General features: G+C 41.8%; 1 protein-coding gene across 3 annotated transcripts in view; it reads right to left on the reverse strand.

Annotated features, from left to right (window-relative positions):
• The window catches only part of LOC107185903 (RNA-binding protein Musashi homolog Rbp6), an 856487-nt gene that overhangs the window by 41888 nt on the left and 790200 nt on the right, over window positions 1–24399 (reverse strand). For all 3 annotated transcript variants that reach the window (XM_015573678.1, XM_015573677.1, XM_015573679.1), the window contains 4 exons: window positions 12338–12420; window positions 11001–11085; window positions 4952–4984; window positions 3288–3371 (listed from right to left, as the gene is read on the reverse strand). In XM_015573678.1, the coding sequence (XP_015429164.1) occupies window positions 3288–3371; window positions 4952–4984; window positions 11001–11085; window positions 12338–12420 (285 nt within the window). The remainder of the gene's footprint in view (window positions 1–3287; window positions 3372–4951; window positions 4985–11000; window positions 11086–12337; window positions 12421–24399) is intronic.

Below are 24399 nucleotides of genomic sequence, written 5' to 3' on the forward strand. Positions count from 1 at the left end.
ATTAATTTTGTATTTTTTTAAACAAATATGAGAATTAAGTACACGCTTACTAAGTTTAGTTTTAAAATTCCTATTTCTACACCCAAATTAAGCGTCTGAACTCCTAAGTCGGCGTTCTATACTACTGTCCGTCAGTGGGTGAACGAAAGTCTTTATGATCCCATCTTGCGGGCCAATTGAAGCGAACAATAAGCGTATAAATCCCATCCGTTGGATTCCCGTCCGATACGCGCGGCCAGAGACATCCTATACGAAACTCTATTTTGGTCTTCTTCGGCCATAATGGACCGCGGGATTTTCATTTCGAGTTCCAATCGAACATGAAGGGTGCTTGACCCCGAAAAGTTTGCCCGCAACTACCTCCAATCAACCGGTTCGATTTAGATCAGCCGATACCGAGCCATGGATGCGTTCATTTTCGAAATGTTTCCTATTAATTGCTCTAGCGTATATGTGTGTGTATGTGTGTGTACACGTGTCTGTATCTCTATGCGTGCAGGGCCAACCGCGCCGCGGTTCCATCGCATATCGTTCGCAATCGATACGCTCTCGTTACCCCCCTACCTGATATTAACAATGACATTTTACCCCGTTCCGCGACCGCGCAATTAATCCTAAATTACGATCGATTTAATGGACTACCGATTTAAATATAATGTCCACGGAAAATTCCGTGGCGGTTTCAATCCGCATATGGTAATCGGCGATCCTCTTAACAATATAAACCCTCGCGGTATCGTAAGGCAGTCGACATATATTTTCTCCTAAATCCATTGGCAATCTTTTTGGCATCGAGGCGTTATCTTCTTTTTTTTTAAATTATTTCCGTGAGATTTTTCTTCGTTCGTTCTGGCGGCACGGAAATACGTGTATTTCATTTTGGTTATTTTAATCGATCGAATTTCATGTACGCTTCAATTTGGAGGAAAAAAAAAGTAATTGGTATCGAGTAATCGATCAGACGGGAACATGTTTCATAACATTTCGCCATCGCAAAGCCTTGGTGTTTCGAAAGAAAATTCCGCAACAGCGGGGGATGTTTGTTATTGATAGTTGAAGGCACGCAATCCGGTATTGAGCGCGGAGGAAAGAATCTCCGGTTCGGTTTAACGATGTAACTTTTCCCATACATCAACCCCTCATTATCTTGTCCTACTTCGGGTAAATTGAGTTTTTCAAACGTTCTTGCAGCGGAAACCTGCGCGTATTTTACGTGGCTGCCTCGTGAAATTTCAGAAAAATGGGCCAAGTGCTGGGTGTATATTAATCGAATACCGTTAGGATGTTTTCCAACATTCGTTACATTCCAATAAAAAAACACAATCAAGTTATTCAGTAACTTTTCATCCCATCCAATGTTCGTGTATCGCAATCCTGAATGCTTTGCACAAGAGAACATTTTACGGGTGGCGAGATATTAAATCCACGCAATATAAAGGGAATGCAATATTATAATTTTGTTTGGATGCTCCATTTCGTTAATATATCTGTCCAGAAAACTTATACGAACGATATTTTATTATTGCACTTTACCAAACACAAGGCTTTACGTATCCATGAGCGATGTTCGATTCTACAGAAATATTCAACTCGCGAGACCGGCTATTAATCGATCCTTTGTTATTGCAGGAAAAAAGAGTGCATATAAATATCATGCATTCACGATTCTATCGGTATCAATAAACAACGAGTCCAATCGAAACGGTAAGTAATTTGTGCGTAAATTCGGTGAACGCTCGATGCACAATACACACACAGACACGCGGTGCTTCACGCGAGTTACGATCGATCGTTCCTCGAACGCCCGGATCAGATACGGAACGGGGTAGAAAGTTGGATAAGTCCTCGCGGAACCTCCTTACGTCTATCTTAAATCTTAAACCGACAAGATTATATCGATAGGATAATTTATTACCGACTTTGTACAATGTTCTCCCCCCCTCGTGTCGACCATACTTCGACGTCGATTGCAACGACAATTGAAACTTCCCCCGTAGTAGCTGTCGATCAGTCGATAATCGAACGAGCTTCGACCCAATAATATACAGCGTCCCCACGCCAGGGGGACCACGAAACACAGAAGACACACAGATCCGTTTCACGACGAACCGATGGTTCTGCGACGAATGACTTATTCCCGAGTAGTATCCTAATATCGGAAGAACTCAGTTGGCGAGAACAGATTTCCAATAGTATATATGTATATATATGTATATACAGGGTGTAACAAAAATGTTAGAGGACTCGGAAATGGACTCGCGAGGTGATTCGAAACAAGTTTTTCCTTAGCAAAAATGTTATCCGAGGCTTTGTTAACGAGATATTAACGAAAAATCACGACCAATCAGAGCGCGAGTTTGCTAGCCAAGTTCCCGCGGTAACGTTGGCTACGCACTGATTGGTAATATCTCGTTAACAAAGTCCCGGATAACATTTTTGCTAAGGAAAAACTTGTTTCGAATCACCTCACGATTCTCCCATTTCCGGGTCCTCCAATATTTTTGTTACACCCTGTATATATAGCTCACTCTCATGATCAGAAAGTAGGTTTCGCTAGATACGAGCGAATCAATACGTTAGACACGGTCTCAATATTGTTCGATTCACGCTGAAGGTGGTGTGATTCAGTCGCGACATATAGGGTGGTCACGAAGTACCACGGAACACGTAGGTTCACCAAACGCGTATTCGCGAATGAAATGTTACCTTAAGAAATTTCTTCGTTGCATTAGACGATGGAGTTATTTCGTTCTCGGGGTGGTTTCAATTTGCAGTTCACCCACCCACCCTCGATTCTCAGAACAAAATAGACTTCGCGATATCTATACATACGCGACAAGATCTAGATTTCTTGTTTCCCCTCCCATCGAACCAGACCTGTGGCTTCGCTCGATATTAGCTCTGACTAGCTTGCCCGGCCAACCCACGCGTACACAACGTTCGATTTTGGGATCAATTGACGACACGTAACGTCAGGCGACAACAGCAAGAGCGCAAGTTAGTGGTGTAGCGATGGGTTAGAGTGTGCGCATAGCTGCTCGAGTCGAGTTATTTGGTTATATATAAATATATATATATATATATGTATAATATTAATTATAACAAGTTAGTTCACAGAGGCATGGCGTTGTAGAGGTCCAAATTGGGATGGTAAAAGAGCGGTGTCGGTGTAGGGGGATTATGATGATGGGGTGCAGGCTGCGCCTGTATGAGGTTCAAGTTCAGGTTCAGGGGCGCGATGTGGGCCGCGTTATGGTGGTTAAGGTGGTTAAGGCTAAGGTGGTTACCTGTCGGGTAGGGCAGTCCGAAACTAGGGTACCCAGAATAGCCACGGCCTGCCGCGTATGCCGCGTACGCCGCCGCTGGGAAACCTGCGAACAGATTAAAACAAGCTGTTAAGTTTTCCTCTTACGTTCGCCCCATCGGGAGAACTTTCCGTGCTCCGGTTACGTGAAAATCTCCGCGAAAGTTCGCGTAGACTTCGTGAGTTACCGGGCGTGTTTAGTCGTACTGTCGGTATGTCACTAGGGAATTGAGATAGCCTCTACTGGTGTACACGGTGTTTCGTAATTTTTGGTACTGAGAAAGGAAATATTGTATGCCTGGACCCCAGAGCCAAAGTGTATTAAATCACAGTTTTTACATTTTAGAGGAGAGCAAACCAAAGGTGAATGTACCTTGTAACTTTGGAATAGTTTTGTAAGAATTCGAGGAGAACAATCGCTACCTTCGAACTATTGAATAGATTTAAGAGAAGTCTCGATATGTAGAAATGGTGAATTAAGTCCTCTATGTGATGGACTTTACACTGTTTCACTCGGAACAAGATATAAGCTTAATTATCATTTTTATATTATTGTATTAATTATTGAAGGATTTAGAACGAAATGATTTTTACCATCGTGAAGAGTGAAACATTTTATACGGGAGACATGAAAAACCTTATTTTACCAAAAAAATAGACTTAATACACACTGGCTTTGGGGTCTAGATATTATTCAGAAGTATGTTGTAATGATTTAGTAGTAAAGCACTTCAGAATTCTACTTTATTTTTTAACATTCTTGTGGTTTCTTGTATAGGTGAAATATTTCATGGGAGGAATGTTTAAGTTGTTTTCGGGTAGAATGAATGAATCACTAACATATATTGCACACATTCGACTAATTCCGCCGAGAGGAATTGCTTTTCAGTAACTAGAATTATGAAACATCTTGCACTGGAATTCTTACACTTTCTTTGGGTAAGATTTTAAGCTGTGGAGAAAAAATCTGTTAATACGTTCATGCATATTATCTACAGTTCCATGTAATATTGATATCAATGACTAAAGTGACATTTTTCCAACAAGTCTCATTATTTTACTATTTTTGTAAGAAACGACCATCAAGTTTAATACTGTATCATATTAAAATAAATATTGAGAAATCGTAAATGTGTAGTGCGAATTATTTTCCAAGTATCACGTTATTCTGTGAAATACTTTCAATCCAATATACAATAAAATTATTGAGCAAATTATTTGTATACTTTATCTGCGCGTGTTCCCTCTCATTATTTTAATTAAATTCCAAGTTGATTGATATTCTTGATGCAACTGACGTATTCCCTTTGCGTGATGTCTAAAGAGCTTATTACAAGTTCCATATCAATTAATTGCGCTAATGAATGAATAAATCAGAACAGAGGAAAAAGTTCATTGGTTTCTCGAATAAAATGATCGCTTACGTGTACATACAGGCACGTAAATCATGCATGTATCCGTCCGACTCGAGCTAAACGTGCTTGTAACAAATTTTATAGAAGTACTGGTTCGTCTGTGATTGATCGGCCCGTGAATATTACAACGATTGTCTTACGTCAAACGTGATTGGACGTTGTTACAAAACGGATATGTCACTGAACATCGAAGTCGTTCGGTTGTACGTGTTCGTGAATATTTCATACTCACCATCAGGTAATGCTCCCAGGGACCACATAAAATCTATAAGGAAAAACAGATCACATTAATACCGGGCTCGGATCGATCAAAACATTAAAGATTTGTGATTTTTTTTTCTCTTTAATCATTCTTTTCCCTCCATTTACTCTTTTTTTTTTTAAATATTGGTTAGTGCAATGATTTTTGAGACTCAATAGAAATTTCTGCAACTAAGCACGAAGAAAAGTATTGGACGATCAAACCGATGACGGGTAAATAATAAACAGTTCAATGGCAACGGAAGAATTCTAAAGCAATATTTTGTTCCCGTTTAAATGCGATCATTATACTTTATGCCACGCGTTAGAAGATTCTCAATATTTTTCTTTGTGCAGGCCAAGGTATGCGTAGACAATTAATATATGTACATGGAGACAAGTTAAATATGAAGCAAAGCGTTGCAGAAATTCGTCGAAGTAGACGGTTCGAGTGTAACGGATGACTAGGTTCAAACAATGAAAGAATGGTAAAAAGTAAGAGACTTTAAACAGATTAACCAAAAAAGAAAACGAAGTAGAAGCTTTCTAGGTTAGATAGACAGAAAGAGAGAGAAATGAAAATTAATAGAAAGAAAGAGAAAGGCAGAAAGTAGACAGAGTGAGACAGAAACAGAGATAGTGTGGAGAATTAGAAAATTAGAGAAAGAAAAATAGAGAGAGAGAGAGAAAGAAAGGCATCCATGAAATTTCATAATTTGATACTAATTGAAAAGACCACACAACTAAGATATTCTGACTATTTATAGATGTATATCGCATCGACTATATAGCGCATCGACTAAATTCTGTGACAAGGTACTAGTAACTACGCGCGGCCGAGGTGTTTCCAATCTACGACAAAATAAACCCTCCTATGTTCTATGGTTATTGTAGCCTTCAAGGTATTGGTTAATCATTTACCGTTAAGTAATATTTGCTAGGCTGACTATGTAGCTTATTAGATATCGACTAAGGGTCGGTAATGTGTCGCGCGATCACGAGGAAGAATCGATTTTTGCAAAAATTCTACAATATTTCGTTTAAACGACAGATCACATTGTTTCTGTGCACATATGATTCTTATGAAAGAGATATGGTTCTTTAATGACGCTTCTCTCGTTAAGGCACTCGACACATTACCAACACCACTACCACATTTAGATCGACGATACAATATTGAAAAAAAAAAAACACCGACCACAATACTACACTACTGTTTCACTATTCTAGTATTCATATCGACGCTGCTCTCACAATATACGCAGATGGAAAAAGTATAAGAGCATTTATTCTAGGCCATTAAGATACACTGATACATATTAATAGTATTAGTGATTTCGTACCTAATGTCTTTCTACCGGGCTGGTTTTGATTACGTCAAGCACGCAACAACTCTATCATTTCTTTTTTTTCTCACGTGACACCGTTTTCGATTTTCTTTTCGTTTCGTTTTTCTTTTTCACGACTGTTTCTCTCGTTACTCTCATTTGTAAATCCGTCCGAACGACAATGAAAACTTCGCATGTATAATTCGAATTATAATCTCGTGTTTATTTGAATATCATTGATTTTACTCGTCGTATAGATCGATTTTTATATAATACGTAAATAGATTCGGATAATGTGTATGTATATATGTATATATATATAATATCCACGTGTGTGTGTGTGTATATATATATATATATTTATTTATTTATATAAATATTTGTAATGTGCATATTGCAACGCGTATGTATGTATTTTGTGTTAATACTTGACGTATGTAATATAATAATAATAATACTAATAATGTTTATTATAATCATAATAATAATAATGATAATGTACGTGTACTTTCTCAGATGCAACAAATCGATTTCACGTAAAGCAGACGTTTACGTACGACATTAACATTAATAGTCTCTTACAGTTTCGAGGAGCGTATAAAGCTCGTTCCGCTAGAGTTTACGATCAAGTTGCCGCTCGATTAACATTTACGTCACATCGATAGCTTTAGCAACATGGAATCCCATTGAGTTTCCCTTTCGGAATTTTACGGCTATTTCTTTGATCCTTCCACGCTGGATGTTTTCCAACAGAAAGAAAGAGAATGTGCTGTGAAAACTATTCGCAATCGCGGAGCGCAAACATTTTTTATTTTCGTTTTCATTTCTTTTTTTTTTGGCTATTTATTCTTTATTCCGTTTAGGACGAATGATTCTTTTTTTTCTCTATTCGGATCCGTTTCGTAACTCGTATTCGTGGCGCTCGTCAATTTCACGCGATGTGCGCATGTTTTTTTTTTAAATTAGAGTACACTGGGTGTTCTTTTCCTTTTCTTTTTTTTTTTTCTTGTTTGGTATCTATTTCACGTAGTTGTCGTTGTCGTTGTTGTCTATGCGCAACGCTACGTTCCCCGTACAACCAAAATCCGGCCCAACAAAGCATTACAAAGGTGAACAGAAAAAATAACCGCATGTTAAGATCTGGTCTACTTACGAAACTGACACTGTTGAGCCTCTCGGGCAAAGTACGTACTTTCTAGGACACACGTCTCACGCATTATTATTAAGGTAAATGATGCTATATAGCTTAGAAGAGTTAAATACTATGTAACGAGTAATAGGTATCTTTTTGGTGGGGGGAGGGTGGGTAGGGGGAGTAGGTGGTTACCGAGTGGTATATAAGGGTATAGGTGTAGACGGGTATACGCACGACATGTATTTAGTATATACCCTATAGTGAGGTATAATATTACGTGTAACGTAATATAAACGTACTATGTAACGTAGCTTGTTAAGTAATAGGTACATTGTAATAGGTCTCTTTGAAGCCGCTGATAGTATGCATTCTTCGTGGAAAGCGTAACGTTTCTCTTTCTTTCTTTTTTTTGCTGCTTGTTTTTTTTTTGCGAGAAAAACGCAGGTTCTGTTCGATACGCATTCATGTACGATACAACGTGTTTTCATAAGTCCGAAGGAGATGACCGTGGTCTTCCACGAAGAAGGACCTAAAGTATATTCTAAACTAACGGTATCATAGTGACTTCCCAAAAAGCTATAGTTAACTAGTAATCTCAATGATAGGAACGTATACATAGTAGAGTAATTTGTCAAAAATTATTCGGTCTAACTAAGTCGAACCTAGATCACCTAAGAATTCTCATTAAAGTCAACTAAGGTCTGTAACAACATAAATATTTACCTAATTACCTAGATATATGTATAAGATAGAGATAATAGATATGCTTCGATATGTATATCTGTAGGTCTATTACAAAAACTAGAAGGTATTAATGCGCTTCTCACAAAATATATCAATATCAATATCAAATACTATGTGACGTTTACCAAATACATAGGTACAAAACAATATATAATATGTATATATAGTCTGCCGTTATTTAAGAATCGATTGCTTCTCGATATCTCGTTTTTCGTTTGTTTCTTTTTTTTCTCTCGTTTACTTCTTATCTTGTCCCTTTCTTCGCGTTTACGTACGTATATTCGTACAACTATATACGCAAATTTCACCGCGTTACTCTATGTATATGTATATAGATTCGCATTTATATACATATAGATAGCTCCGACCTCGCGTCCTTCTTCTTTCTCGATCGATTATTTTCTTTTTCATTTCTTTTTTGACACCGCGTAACACCGTTTTTGGTGTAACCCGGTTCATCTTCATTCTCTCGACATTATGAAATTTCATGAAGTTCATTGCGAAAAATACTTTGAAAGGCGCGACGAATGAGAAATGCTTATCGCCGACCATTTTCCGCTCGCTCTCGACGCGCTATAGCCGCCCCCGCCATTCTCACGATTCGCACGTCCGTTATTTATGCCTGGCGACAAATCATCGCCCCGCAACAAAAAATCAGAAATTCACCTCGATCGGGGAATGATACACGGCGTGCCGCTACCTGGGAATGTATACGTATCCTTTCTTTCATCCGTTTGTCTTTCATCATTGTCGTTTCCGTACGATGATATCCACGCGCGAACACCACGATCTGAACGATGCACACCGCTCTATCGTTTACGAAATTGACCGAGCAACGTTTGTGCATTCACGAAGGAATAGAATTCTCAGAGAGATTCCTCGATAGTGTTTGCCAGCACGATCGTCGATTCCCACGCGATCATCGTTCGAATTCAACAACCGCGACTCCTTCGACAGCGAGTTCTACCTTAAAGCTTCGTTCGAGTCACTACGACCTTGTCTAGGATCTACTTGTAAATTGACGTGTTGTCGCGAACGCGAGTCGTTCGAGGCAGGAATTTGCATCTTCTTCAGATGTCTCAGAGATATCTAAACTTCGCTATCCTCCTTTTTTATTTGGTATCTTATTCCCTTCTCTCCGTCGGAATTCCTACTAGTTCCATTCGAAGCGTATTCTTTGGTAAAGTGATGCCTGAAAACTCGTAGATTGTCGAGAACTCTGAATCGGAACATCTTAGGGGGGATAAATTTTCGTTGATAAAATATATTCAGAATTATATCTTTGGTAATTTCGCTTGTCGAAACAAATGAAACTAATCCCGCGGAGAAAAGGAATGCTCGATGTACTTAACAATCTGCTGCTCAACGTTGTCCAGCGAAACGAACTCGTTTTGCGTCTTTCTAAATTTGAACACTTTGTTTTCTTTTATTGTCCTACCATTTGTCCTGCTAATCAACTACGAGAACACTACCAGTCTTTTTTTTCCGATGCGTTTAGTTTCGTTGCTAATAAATACCTAACTCTTTGGCTACGAGGAGAAACGAGGCCCCATAGGTGACTAATTCCGTCTGAAAACAGAACCTATGATCCACTACCTGTTATCTTTTTTTATATCATTTCATCTTCACAAAACTACGATCACAGTTTTACTGAACTGAGCTTCTCGAGCAGTCTCGCGAGAATTTCTTCATTCCCAGACTCGAATTCAGGGAATAAAAAAGGAATGACTTTGTCACTAATCTACGTTCATTGCACTTTCCGATATGTCTTCGATGTTGCTTCTACAACACACGGGATTTCAGCAATCAATGGCAACCTAGTCGCAATCTAAATACTTTCTGGGATACGAAGGCGACAACAGGTTCTACACCAGGAATGTGTGATATACCGTAGAAAGGCACGCGGCGTCCCATTCGAAAGAAACTCTACAATTAGATAAAAAATAATACCTCGAGGATCCCTTAATACTGTTACAACCATCAAACGGGACACCAATACGCCATACAAATCCGCAGGAATTGGACCAGAATACGAGCCTTTCCAATTTGCACTGATTCGTCCAACGCACACCCGACACCATAAAATCCTCCCCTCCAACAAACTACGAATACTACATCTAAGCTATCGAATTTGTACCGTTATCTTGGCACGTCTGATTGACCAATAAGACGACACAGGTATCTCACGCGAGCAATTTCAAAAATAAAAGTTTCTATCTACGTGTCAACACGCCGGCGCGTAATCGTCCACCGGTACTAAACCGGTCAGTTTACCGGAGCAACGAAGAAACAAACATTATGTGTAAAGGCAGCCGAATTTAAGGGACGCGAACGTGAAACCTCAGCCCCCCTCCTCCCATTGACGGGCTACTGAGGCCTCGAGAGGGGCGTCAGTATTGTTGGTCATAGCCCGATCGTGGGTATCGGATGGTAAACGGCGCCCATGTCGAGACCCTGTACGCCCAGCAGGTCGCTCATCGAGTAAGTGAGAGTGGCGGCACGTGAGGCGGCCGCAGCTGCGACCGGATGAGGCCTGTAGGAGGCCGCAGCCGCGGCCGCAGCCGCAGCAGCTAGTGCCCTCTTGACGTCGTAGACGGCGGCGGCGGTGGTGGCAGCGGCAGCAGCCGCGGGCGCGGTCGCCCCTGTTGCGTACTGGTAGGTAGCGGCCGCGTTTGGCGCGGCGGTAGCGACTATCGGAGCGAGCAAGTGGTGGTGGGGAGTACCGGCGGATGCCGCTGCGGCCGCGTGTGCGGCTGCGGCGGCGGCCGTCGGGAGGGGATACGGCGCGTAACGATAGGTGGTGGGGGTGGGTGTCGCGACCATCACCAACTCACCGTATGCGCCTCTGTTGGCTGCTCGCGTCTTCGCCAGGTTAGCCGGGAGCATCACTTCCTTCGGCTGTGCTTTCTTGCACTCGACCTTCAAAATTCAAGGGAATGTCATGAGTCGTGGGCGAGGACCCTCCTACTTCCCCCTCTCTCCGTGATTCGAAGGAGCGCTGTCCACAGGTGGCGTTCTCCTTGGAGGCGCCTCACTTTGCCAACCCCCCGTCCCTCCCCCCGGACCCTCTATCAATAGGATTTCGCATTCGTGTGCAGGCGCGTGCACGTAATGAGGTGTCAGCCAAGGTTTATGTATGTAGCAATTGGAGGCCGGTACGCGGGTACGCCTGGTAAGCGCCCGGAGATTACCGTGGACAGCGCTGATTCAATCATTTCAACAGGTATCTGACTAATCGCCGGACTGCGTTAGTACTTGAATATTGGGGACACGCGTGTATTAAAATTTACGGTAATGGTGGTTAAGATACTACTGTGGTGTATCTGTTTGATCGGTTGAAATCACTTGTCCGATTATAGAGTTGACATTTCGAGCAATATTTCTGTGGTTGGAAAGTGAATAGGGTATGCTTGAATATTTACGCGCTGAAATGAGAGATAGGTCGTTAGAAGTGTTATCTAGTTTCTAGGGACATCTTTTTAGTGACTCTAACCAGCTAGGTCATTTTTATCAGACCATAGGTATGTGTATAACTAACTATCAATGACAGTAGGTTAACCTTTATAACCGAAAAACGTTTACGTCGTTATATCCTGTTTCGTTACAAACAATTAATGATTAAGTGTAAGTAAGTATGTGTTGATCGGTAGTAATCTAACATCGTAATACTATCATTCCAAATAGAAGACCGTTTCATCCAGCAAGTGGCTAATGCTTCACGGGTGTGTTGGTTATTGACAGACCCGTGGGCGTCTACGCGATGGATTTATAGGTAATGGCAAGTGGTATTCTGGTAAATTCTTGATCGATATCACCGAGGAATTTCGATGGGAGTAGACGGTAAACAGAACTTTCTATTAACGTAGGACCCGTGGTGATCTTCGCTACAACAGGGATTTTCAGGGTCCGCTTTTCGTCTTCCGTGTATGATCTACTTGGCTGTGGTCGCCCGCGTACGTGTGCTCCACGTGCGTGCGTGTCAAATGCAAATAACCACGGCAGCCCTTCTCAATTATACGGAAAATTAATTCCACTCGACGCCGTATCCGCAGACGGAAAGCGGAAGGCAAACACCGTTTGATACCACCTCTGCGGGCGCGTAATAGGGAGAGAGGGAGAGAGAGCTCTCTTCATTCAACAAATAGGCTTTGTTGCCTGACTGGCGACTCACCATTTTGTTGTTGATTTCATGGAAATGAATCTCGCAGACTTTGTCGACCACGTCCTCGCTTTGAAACGTGACAAAGCCAAAGCCTGAAACATAAATAATAGATGTCTTGTAGTGATCGGTTAATCAAGAGGTCTAGGTATATTTAATACGCACATACTCGTGGTAGTTATTAAATTCCTGAAATGTGTCATCAAGTTTATCTATAAATTCCGTATCAATAGTATCAATTCCGTATGAAAGCAACAAGTAGTGATACGAAAGCAACAACGAGTAATGCTGAAGTAACAACTAGTGATGGGGTCGAGCTTGGTCATTTAAGAGTCACTAGCTACTCCTGCTGAGCATGCTATGTGTGTGACGGAGACAGAGAGAGTGTCGGTTTTCGCTCTGTCTCACCCACATAGGTAAGGCTCAGCAGGGGTAAGCAACCGTTGACACATTTATGGTCACGGTAGTTAAGCGACAAAGGAGGCGGCTTGCCTCTCGACCCTAGCAACGAGCGATTCACCCTGTACGATTCACTTTTTGAAGGTTAATACACAAAGGAATGCGTTCCTCGATAAGAAGGAACTGAAAGGATGCCCGAAGTTACCGGAACAAAATGAATCTTAACCGGGGCCCTTTAAATACAACGCGTAGCTCCGGACGAGTGCCCTTTTATTCACCGTAATTCTCCGGGCTTAAAAACGTCCAAGTTAACGTAACTTCCATGCGTTCTCCAGCGAAGATAACTATCCTGCCGGATCTTCCATTAATTCAACAGAGTCAGACGAGTTTCGCCCCCGTTCCTTTCCCTCGGCGTTCCCTTCGTGTGCCGGGGCCCGTTCCACTCGAACGCGGTCTAAGCATTTCTGCTCGAAATTTATTTCGCTCGAGGACGAACAACGGAGAAGAGAAAGAGAGAGAGAGGGGGGGGGGAGAAAGAGGGACGGACGGACGAGCCGGCGAAGAGTCATAACTTAATCAAGCATCAAGGGTTATTAAAAACTTTGCATTGGTCTCCAGGTGATTTTAATCTCGCCTCCCCTCGCGCCTCCTCCCGCTCCTCCAACGCTCTGCCGCCTCCTCGTCTGTCTCTCTGCGCCGCGTAGTAATTCAGGCTCAAGTTATCCGGCGGGCGCAAGTTATACGAATCCAGTGCGCGATGTCGCTTAAGATAACCAGGAGTTAGTGCTTCCGTGCTGAAGCAGTCTGCGCGAGAGAAACTACGCCGGGTGACTCGTAATTAAACACAGCCGATGGATACCGGAGTCGAATGCGAGTCGACAGCTCTCGCGATTCTTCGAGCGTTCCTCCCCTCGTCTCCTCCTCCCTAGCCTCTTAAATTTTACACCGGAAATGGAACGAGCCCGGTGAATTAAATTACACCAGACTCGACCCCGAGACGACACGGACGTTTTCGGACAGTTCGTTTCGAGTAATTAGCATCGATCGATCGCAATATACGTTTCCTGTTTATTTATGATGATGGAGTAGTGGAACAACTCTGACGGAGTCAAAATGATACATTAGATAGCGTTGGAAGAGATGTGGTTTGGTATATAGAATTATTCCTCTTTATTTACTTTCAATAATGGTGTCTACTTTTCATGAAAGTACAACATTGCTGAATTAACCCATGGTCACCTGATGTCGAGGGATACCCTAAATAAGTGCAAGCAATATAACGTGGATATCACAAGTAATTCTTTGAGACTGTCCAGTAGTAAATCACAAAAGAAGCAAATACAAGATACCAATATTTAGAGGAAGCTTTTAGTAACAAGAAACATTCATTCGCAGTAATTTCATTCATCAGTGTTTACAGGTGTATATCCCATTCTTCAGTGGTATACACCTGAGGAACCTCATTCAAAAGATAAACCTTACCTGATAACCTAAAGATAACCTAAGATGTTGATGCGATTCTAAACCCATCCCCTTAAAATAAAAAGTACGTTTCATGAAAGCATTTCTGAAAACACAGGATGGATCAATATAATCCTTAGGAGTTTTCAGGTTCTTATATATTATGTAAACGAGATACCTGTCCGTTCTATATACAAATTTTCCCCTTTCCAGCTCGACGAAGAGACCCTCGAAGTGTGTCCAATAAAAACTTTAGGATCCCGTGTTCCCCGCACATCCATAAACTTCACAGTCTACATTTAATCGCTCATCGTTCAACTGAATATCAGAAAACGAGTCAACGACGATCATAAAGTCGTAAAGCAGAAGGCGTTCGTATTCAATTATCCGAGCTCTCCGGTTTGTCGCTCTTTTTCCAATTCTCCTGCCCGCGGAATTACTTTTATTTCCACCTTGCTTTCGTCCCTTCCGCAGCGATCTCCTTCACCCATGGCAACTTACACTATCTGTCCCACGTCCTTCGGCCCTTAAGCTTCTCCACCGCCATGAAAAGCACGAGTGATTAAGTTATAAACTTGGCAAGACGTCCGTTTGAGTGAGGAAGGGGCTTACTTCATTTATGTAATTTATAGTACTCTGCCAGTCAGCTAACTCCACGGAGCTGGGAGGCACTCTCTCTTCCTCTTCCTTTCTCGCTCTCTCTGCACAAAGGCTGTGCGCCCTGACACCGGTAACATTTAACTACTTCCTGTAGGAGTCTGCCGAGCGTGCACACAAGTCTGGACACGGGAGGACCCGGGAGAAGGTATTCACCGTGCCCGATATTATTCGTCTTTTAGGGCTCTAATATCCTGCCCAGGTTACTACAAAGTCGTCCTCCTTCAAGGGGTATTAAAAAGTTATGACAGACCCCGTTCACGCTGAGCCACGTCCTTCAGTCACTTTTCCAAGGGAATAAAGTCGACGTCCGGGACGGTGTGTGCACGCGCGCGCGCGCGCGTACGCGAGAACGCCCAGAATATGATGTATGCGAAATATCGCATGAATTTATAATAGAACCGACACCGTATAAAATGACGTTTCGGCAGCGCCCGGGATGAAATTACATTGCTTCGTCAATTTCATCCACGGTGGAAGAGTTTGATGATGTTGAAAGTGTCGGATGATTTTCTTCCTGGTACATTTCAACAACAGAGTGTAGAAACTAATTCTTCTCGGAAAGAGTACGAATGAAAACAAGAAGTAAATAAAGACTGAATTTAAAAGATCACTTATTAATCAGAGAGTAAGATGACTTCTTGGTAGGGAGCTCCTCTGTTATTTATCATTACTTTTCCCTTTATCAGAAATAATCAGGCCTTCTCATGATATTTTCACAACATTCTCTCCTATCCAACCGAAACCTCCTGTGTCTTGAAATATTATTATCGTTGTTCAATGGGCACCCGCATGACCGGACGTTTGCTTTTATCTTCGATAAACCGCGATTATATCGCTGGGGCCGTGTGTCTGTAAGAACATATTGAATGGTTGGTCCAGGGTTACGCGTCTTTAGAGCCTCTCCGATGGGCGAGGATAACTCAGAGATGGTCCTCTCAGCAGCGCCAGGCGAGGTCAGAGCGCGGTCAGCGATCTGCTGGTAGGCCAATAAATTCTCGGAAGAAAAAGTGGCGTCCGTGTTCGAATTTTCATAAGGGGATTTATTTCCATGGTCTGGCCCGTAGGGGTGGCTCGATTCACGCGCACGGGGACGAGGTAACCGTTCGCCAACCACCCCCGTGGGGGTCTCGAGGGGCCAGGGGGGTGGAGGACAAAAGTGCGTGCTCAGCTGTTCGACCCCTCGTCGGACGCCAGATGCGCTCATTTCAATAAAAAACACACCCCCGAAATATCCTTTACTCCTCTTCTTATCCCCGCGCAGCCCCTTATCCTCTTACCACCCGAGAGTTCCTTAAATGATCTATAAACGGGTTCAGTGTGAAATTACTATAGAGCCGTGCCCGGTTATCTGAGTATTTTCCACCACATCCGGCGTTCCCCGAGCCCGAGGAATTACGGCTGGCTTTATCGGGTCGGATAGCAGATCGAATAAAAATATTTCTCGGGGCTCGCCACCGTCACCTTTGGAAGATTTAGATATGCGGGAAGTAACCGCTGTTTGTCACCTCTGGGCAGGTGGTGGAGAAGATACGAAATCGCGTTGTGGACCTTTTAACTCGATCGATAACCGAGTTTCTTGACCCTCCTTAAAACAGTCGGAATAAAGTTTATGGATTCTATTTTCTCAACAGTCCGAAGATTCCATCTTTACGTATATCTTATTGTAGCAGAACTTGGATTATCGCATCGCCTAGATTGGACCACTACTGTAACTTGTTACATAGACAATATGTCTTGCTTATAAATATTGAGCCATAAATAACCGAAAAGTGGTCGAACGGGGCCAAGCAGCGTCAACTCACAAGTGTCGGTGAAATTTTTTCCCTGCTCCTCGAGGAAAACAATGTAAATTGTACTTTCCAACTCGAAACAACGGGTACGTTGGTGGTCCTCTTTATTTCGGACATTTCCAAGCCGATGCACGTGATGTTTGTTTCCTATCTCGAAGCAGTGGGTACCCTGGCCATAAATTAACGGGCTACGCGTCTTGGTGAAACTCCGCGACGGTTTTTTCCTTGCACTTCTGCAAAGCATATGTTATCCTAGAACCGTTGGTTTCTGTTTACCTAAATCTTGTAGTGGTGGGAGTGAACTCACAATGTAACGGTAGGAAAATACTTGGGGGTAGAGGAAGCCCTTTCGGAAAAATTCTGTCAGTCGGTTAGCAATCGGGCGACGGAGATGTTCAGTTCACGGGAGTATTACGCGATGTTCTGGTGGTACGTACAGAATAACGGATATGTGGCTGCTGCTGTGCAAATGTTTGGCTACGTAAAACACCTGATAGATTGAAAATAATCGGCCCTTTCCGGGGCCACGAATTTTCCTAACGTAGGGACAACACGTTGAATTAAAAACACATTAAGTGATTGTGTCGGGTGATCAGTGTTAGTGGTCGTGCAGTGAAGTGAGTACGTATTTGGTGGAATAACCAGGACGCACTTGACGTTACAACCCTTAACTTCGGCTGGTGAGGTAAACCTGCGATCACCTACGAACTGGGCGATACCCTGCCATAAACCGTTTCGACAGTCGATGACCAGGATCGGTTCAATGACCTAGTGACACAGGTTTGCAAACTGAAGGTGAATTTCCGAAAGGGTAAGTTCTAATCAATTTATTTCTGATTATTATTTTTTTAATTTATCACAAGCTATGGCTTATTTCCGGCGATAATTCTGCAAGTTTCTGTACCTAACTTGTTTCTTCGGGCTTTTTGAAGAAACTTATTCATTATCAGTAACATTGTTGACCGTTATTAAACTAGGAATTTCTATACCAATACTGAACCAGGATCACTTCTCGTTCATTCTCTGTTACATTACCTTATCGTTCACACGTTATTTGAAAAGGAAATTTACAAATTCGTAAAAAGGAATTTACAAAAAAGTAAATGTGCATTGTCTTTTTACGTTACACATAATTTGCCTAAAAAACAAATGCCTTTAAATAACAAACGGCAGATGATAAAAAGTATGATTTTATTTGTTACGTCTTGTTTATTTGCTATTATACGCAGTTTCCTGCGATGCATGCCGACTTGCTTGTTCGTAGTACAAACGCAGCGCGTATCCAACGCTACCGCAGAAGCTCAGCCGGTAGACTCGCGCTCGGATTGGTCGGGGTTTTTCGTTAATATCTGGTTAACAAAGCCTCGGAGAACTTTTTCGCCAGAGAAAAAGTTGTTTCAGGAGTTACATTTCTGTATATTGTTTATCATATGGCGGAAATTGTTTACACATGGCAAGTCACAGTAGTGGCCCAACATAGGCGGTGGTCCAAATTTGGCAACCTTCGCCTATGTATAGTTTAGAAATAATATAACAATTATTAAAGCTCCGCGCTAAGCTAACAGAAGTCGATATAAGTTGTTCCACAAGCATAATACCACGGAAGCGATGATTCAGCCAGGTACTTAGAAGTTCGTCCGTGATGTCGCGATCAAAAACGTCTTTGGTCTCGGCTTAAATCACGAAAAGGATACAACGACGTGGCGTTTCGTGTTTCGGGGGGAGGAGGCGTAGTTGGACAAGTATTAGGGACTTTCATTCTCGGGGTTAAATTCTCTTGACGAGAGGAAGAATGGGAGTTGATGGCTCGAAGCGGCAGGCGTTGACGGAAGAGAGCAATTCTTCTCTGTTCCGTGACCATCGTCGCTCTCCATCTTTCGCGGTGCCTCTCGTTCCCGTCGTTCTGCACCTTCTCGTTTCCTCCTCCACCTCCTCTCGTCCTTTCCTCTCCACGAGTCTCGAGCATAATGCCACCCCGCTATTGTACCAGTGGCCATGTTAACGTTTAAAAGCCACGCTCTGCCGCTAAGCGCGTTTCAGAATTTTACCGTCTATTGAGAATGGTAAAAGGTTTCTTTCAAAAGGGCTAGCAGAACGATTTGAAACTTGTAAATGGATATGGCTTAAACCCTTGGCTCTCCTTCTGTTTTTTTTCCACTCTCTTTGTCCCTCCCTTGCTTTCTCCCTCTGTCCTATTCTTTGTTTCGCTGTGCGCAGTTTCATCGTCCTTGCCCGTCAGGTGGCCGAGTTCTTTGTACGTTTGTTTGCCTCCGTTAATGCGGCCCGGCAACACAATGATCCCCATAGTATCGTCGTATTTTTATGAATTCCACCGAGTCACCGGAGAACCACAATGCAAAACGATCGGTGGACTTTGATGTCGGGTGGGAGGGGGATGTACTCAGCAACAGGCTGAGAGCGATCCAGGTCCAGTCAATTTCATAATTGTACTAAATTTATACACCGAGGAAGAAGTTAATAACGAACAGAAGATCATAATCGATTTTCCGACGTTCTTTCAGTAAAACACTCTTAGGGATTCAGAGGAAATGCATCCTCGATGATCTACGTTGCTTTTTAACGAAGAACGATTACTCCAAGAAGAATTTATGTTTCAGCTCTTAAAAGCAAATAAAGTAGATACTTTTGCGCCAGAATATGCGCGTGATTCGATTCTCAGAAATGTCGATGGATGGTTAAAGCATATTGTAAGATGAAGCCACCGGTTCAGAACGGTAGGTAAAACTTACAAGTTCTCGTTTCGCGTGACGAAACTGCGAAATGAGTCGAAACGTTCAAAGACTTTCGCTATAAAACTGATACAATACCCATTTGCAAGGGAACGACTCCTCGAGTAAAACGGATCGAAGTAATGACGGGCGTTTCAACCTAAAGAACACTTTGGGCGGAAAGGGAGGGGGGATGTGGCCATTATTCCTAATAATTATTCCGATTTGAAGAACTGTTTAACGGGGCATGAAGGACAGATAATATTTACTTAAAGATTTTTCGAAATCGTTATCCTCTTCCGAACGACTTGTACGGTTGTTAAAGGTTTAACGACCAAGACGTAATCCAGCCTTTATGCGCCGAGAGAAATGTCCGAGTAAGAAAAGAACGATCGTAAAGATAGAACCCTTTTATCGCATTTCCGTTTTCTCCGATTCTGCGCAAACTTCTATAGGAAATATCAATTTTAATTTTCAGTATCTTATGTATTCACTCTACGGATAAAATAACAATGTTTAGGTGTATTATAACTAACGAAACGTTTCAATTTCTAGAAATTGTTGCTTCGTAGCCAGTTACATTGGGGACAGATGCGCGTATTAGTGTGATTCAGTCACCGCGAGTAATGTCGTTATTATTATAGATTGATGATCACCCCTAGGTTATTGATTAAGCAGTTTAGTGCGTGCAACCCAATTACCGATCGGAGTGCATATCAATAAATCAAGACCACGATCCACGGGTGCAGGGGCAATTTGTACGCCACCCACTAGCTAACCCTACCCCCGTGCCTCCATCTTGCTGTAAGCCTAATCGGTTCTCGGTAAAGCGAAGATGACCAAAGTTTCTGCAACAGCACTCACGGCCGGCACGATAACATCGTTTCCAACCGTGTTTTCTTGAACTCAGACGCAATAACGAGCGGTGTAAATTGTAATCCTATACGGGAACCGATGGTTATCGGTGGAAAGTTCGTTCATAGATATTCAGTCGTTAATTGCCTCTTTCGGAGTCCAACGTTTGAAACTGACTCGGCAATTGTACCGTTACCGATCTAAAAAGAAAACGCGATATCTGAACTGCATTCAGGCGAACCACGTTCTCCAGTCTGGCGATTTCATAGATACAAGGAAACACAGTCTATTTGCATCTTACTTCTGGTTCGTGTAGAGGGACTGCTTGACACAAATACTATACAAGGAAGGTGCAATTAATTCTCAGTATTAATAAATTGTTATTCGATAATTAATACTTCAAATTGAAGTCAATAAGATATTTAACGTACTAAAAGTTAAACAAGTTTCATCTGAAATGTAATAGGAATTATACAAGCTGTCCTGTAATTGGTGGTATAACCAGGCAGTGGTTGACACTGCTTAGAAAAATAAGTTCAAAGTGTCGAATAACATTTTATACTATAGAGAAAGTATTGAGTATAGTACAGCGTTGTCTGTTTTCCATCTATTCCACTATTTCCTATCATTTTCTACAAAATTATTGTGAAAAGCAAACACTAGTATATTTTACAACAATTTTTGATGTATCAAACGAACCTCGATAAAAAGAAATTTTGAATAAATATCCTATTTCAATTACGCCATTTCAAATAATACAGAAACATTCTTCTCCGATGATTTCGAGTATCGTACCATAAACTTTTATAAATCAATTTATTTTTTCGTTCGGCTCTACCGATTTCGGTATCGCCTTTCTATCTTCCCGGGCTCGTCCCAAAAAAAAAGAGCAAAATTGAATCAGTAATTTTCACCTGAAACCAATTAAAAATCACGTTTTTGCGTTTCAATTTCGACGATCCTGCGTATCCCCTGTTGGTGTACACGCCGAGCGAATTAAACGAAACAAACCGCGATCCGATTTTGCGGCGTGCCTAATACCGGGGGAGAGAGAGAGGCTCGCGGGGAAAAGGGGGGGGGCGATCTCCAATCCTTCGATTAGTTGCACGGCAGAATTTCGCAATGTTAGAATTTCCAGCCGCTCGTTAGCGCCCGGCAAATCGCAAATTCGCGATCGCAAATTTCCGGTGCAGTTGCTCGCTCTACGTGCGCCGGGATTCGCGCGCCGGATTACCGGAGCGGACGTATTCCGGGTTTCCCGGGCGAAACTTTGTGTGGCACGATGACGCGGACGAAAGTTGGCGTTAATTTTACATTGGACCGCGATAAAACGTGTAATTGTTATCGTTCGGGAGACACACGAAGCGTAGATACTCGATAGTATTATCGAGGAAAACGGTTCCTCTTTCGTGAAATCACGGTTTTAATGGAATTCGTGAGAAAACAGACATCGTTTCAATAGAATTTTTCTATTGAAACTTTCTATTATGCTGCGTAATAGAATAAATCTTATCTTTCATCTGCTGTTTTCTTTCCATCTGATGTGCAGATATTTGATCTTTCATCAACTGTGAATGTTGAATAATTTTTCGTTGTTTTGAAACATTGTATCGATTCTTGAGGTTATGAAGAAAATTTCCTCGTTTCCGGGAAATTTTGTGTGTTGGTACATTGTAGAATAAACATAGCCTGAAGATATTGGGAAAGTTCATCTACTACGTAGATATAGGATAAATTGGATAGGGAATCTAGAATAACTTGTCTGGTATGTTAAGTGGTTTTTAATTCTTTATTCGTAATGTACGTATATGTCATAATTGATTTTAAAGTTTAAATATACGTTTCTGCAATTTCTACGTATCTTGGGAACTGTTTCTAACGAAGGGCGCGAAATTTATTGCCATGAAAGTTATTCGCGCTGGAAAACGTTAAAGGTGATACCACGTTATCCTGTCTGTACTGTCTTAACTAATATCCCTGCTTATGAACTGAAAGCAAGTTGTAATTAGCTCTAAGTACATACTAATTTAATTAGGACATATCTTCATTCACGTTATCCGACGCCGCTCGATTTCAGTTTGCCACTATTAAGTTTGCGAATTAGGAAACGTCAGACTGCCAAGTATTATTTTGTAATTCCATCAGGTGTGTTCCTCTCCCAATTCAGACGTCATCTGCATGTGGGAACTTTTGATTAGGAGAAATTTAATATTAATAGTTAGTCGTGACACATCCCGTTGTTCGCTGAGTAAAAACAAAAACTTTCGCAAAATAGTAGGGAATTGGTTAAAGTGTCCATAATAAATCAGTTTCTGTCTCGTTATTCTTTACAGTAGATAAACCAACTACGAACAATGGAAAAAAATAGTCTATTTCTTAACGGGTTAGAAGAAGAGATACGAAGATTGTAATTCTCCGTTCTGTGTCCATTATTCTTTTTAAACAGAGCTGTGCTCGCGTACAAGTAGAAAAGGGAGATAATGGTCAGACCTTTATAGTATGACACTTTCCATCGTCGTCAGACCGTAATGGTTTTTTTAAAAGAAATTTTTGCGAAAGGTCAGCGTACAACGTTTATCTTCGACGAACTTTGAACTTACCCGGGCCGGTAAGAGCTCATAAAGGTCAGAAACACCCTACCGGTAACCCAAGTTAAGGCGTTGCCCTTGACAGGCTTCTTAAATACAGAGCTTTATCTATAATCGATTGAAACACAATCGCCCGGTTATCGTTACAGGTTTCACGTTGTATCGTTACCTGATATTGCATACAAAGAAATTTCCCGTGCAACGTCATTAGGCTCTCGTACATTTTACATACATTCAACACAGCTATGTACATTCTACCAACAAATCGGTGGAAACGTGTAACGCAACGCTGCCGTAATATCTCGGTAATGAAATGAAACCATTAATCTCTGCCGTTAATTCCAAACCGTTAATAACAAGAGCGACATTGCCATAATTATTACGTAATTGTTTGCATACACCAATCGCGGACATTGGCGGATTGACAGGTGAATGCAGCTCGGTGCACGGCGAAATGATTTCACGAAGCCTTCCAGTTAATACGTCCATAGAATCGAGTTAATACGTCCATAGAATCCCGTTAATACCGATACACGGCTCGCGGGGAAACAGTCAATGCGAAACGATCGAAATATCTTCCCGTCCAACAGTTAAAATCCATTTACGCGCCTCGCGGAACGGAATATTGGTTACCATAATTATTGAAGACTTCCGTGAGATTGTGTTATCGATGATGCACGATCGTATATGGCGATTTAATATTACGGAAGCATTATTTCAAAAGAAAAATTCTTCGTTCTCCGAGACTTTATCCCATATTTATCAGTTAAAAGTACGAAAACAGTTGTTGCATTAAAATCACACTGTTACTTGATACATTCAAATAGAACTAAGCAGTCAAATATAGACACCATTTCGAACATCGTTTTAATTATGGTAAATGATATTTTCTTAACGTTTCGTTGGTTTAGAAAAAAGAAAAATATTTTTATAATGCTTGCCGAATTCATTTCAGTATTCACTAAAAGATGGGCGTCAAAATGTTATAGATTTCCCAGATAGCATATGACGGCTTAAAGGGGCCTTAGACCTAAAGTAGCCGTAAAATGGCCGTCTTCAAGGCGTCGTGTGCTACCTGGGTTATGTATCTATAAAAAACTGAAGTTCTCCTTGAAAACTCCGGAAAAAAAGGGTTAACAAAAAATTTAGTACAATCATCTTAAAGCTCTTCTTGAATCATGTTACGTTATCAAAAAAAACTTTTCGATCGGACAGCTAGCACTAGAACAACCTAAGCTAAAATCACGTGTCGTGGTCCACCTAGTAAATTCTTCTAATCAAACGACATCAACTTTTTCTGTTATTCGATAAATACCGTGAGATGTTTGAGAACCACGACAACAGCAAATTTTATATTCCATAACTGCATCGTGATACGCGGACGGCCATTATCCGTCCGCGAGAAGTGTTACTCGGCCCGGGGTGTGGTCTCAGGCCGGGTTAAGTAACGGATATCAACTTGTTGATTTACAGCAACAACCGCGGAACTGTGGTTTCGAGTCGTTCGAACTCCCCAGGCGAGCCATCACTTCCTAATGGCTCCGTTCGAAAACTTCCGCGGAACGATGTGCCACCGTTTCGAGTCGACCTGT

Source organism: Dufourea novaeangliae, unplaced genomic scaffold (genome assembly GCF_001272555.1).
Source record: "Dufourea novaeangliae isolate 0120121106 unplaced genomic scaffold, ASM127255v1 scaffold56, whole genome shotgun sequence".
Taxonomy (NCBI): Eukaryota; Metazoa; Arthropoda; class Insecta; order Hymenoptera; family Halictidae; genus Dufourea; species Dufourea novaeangliae.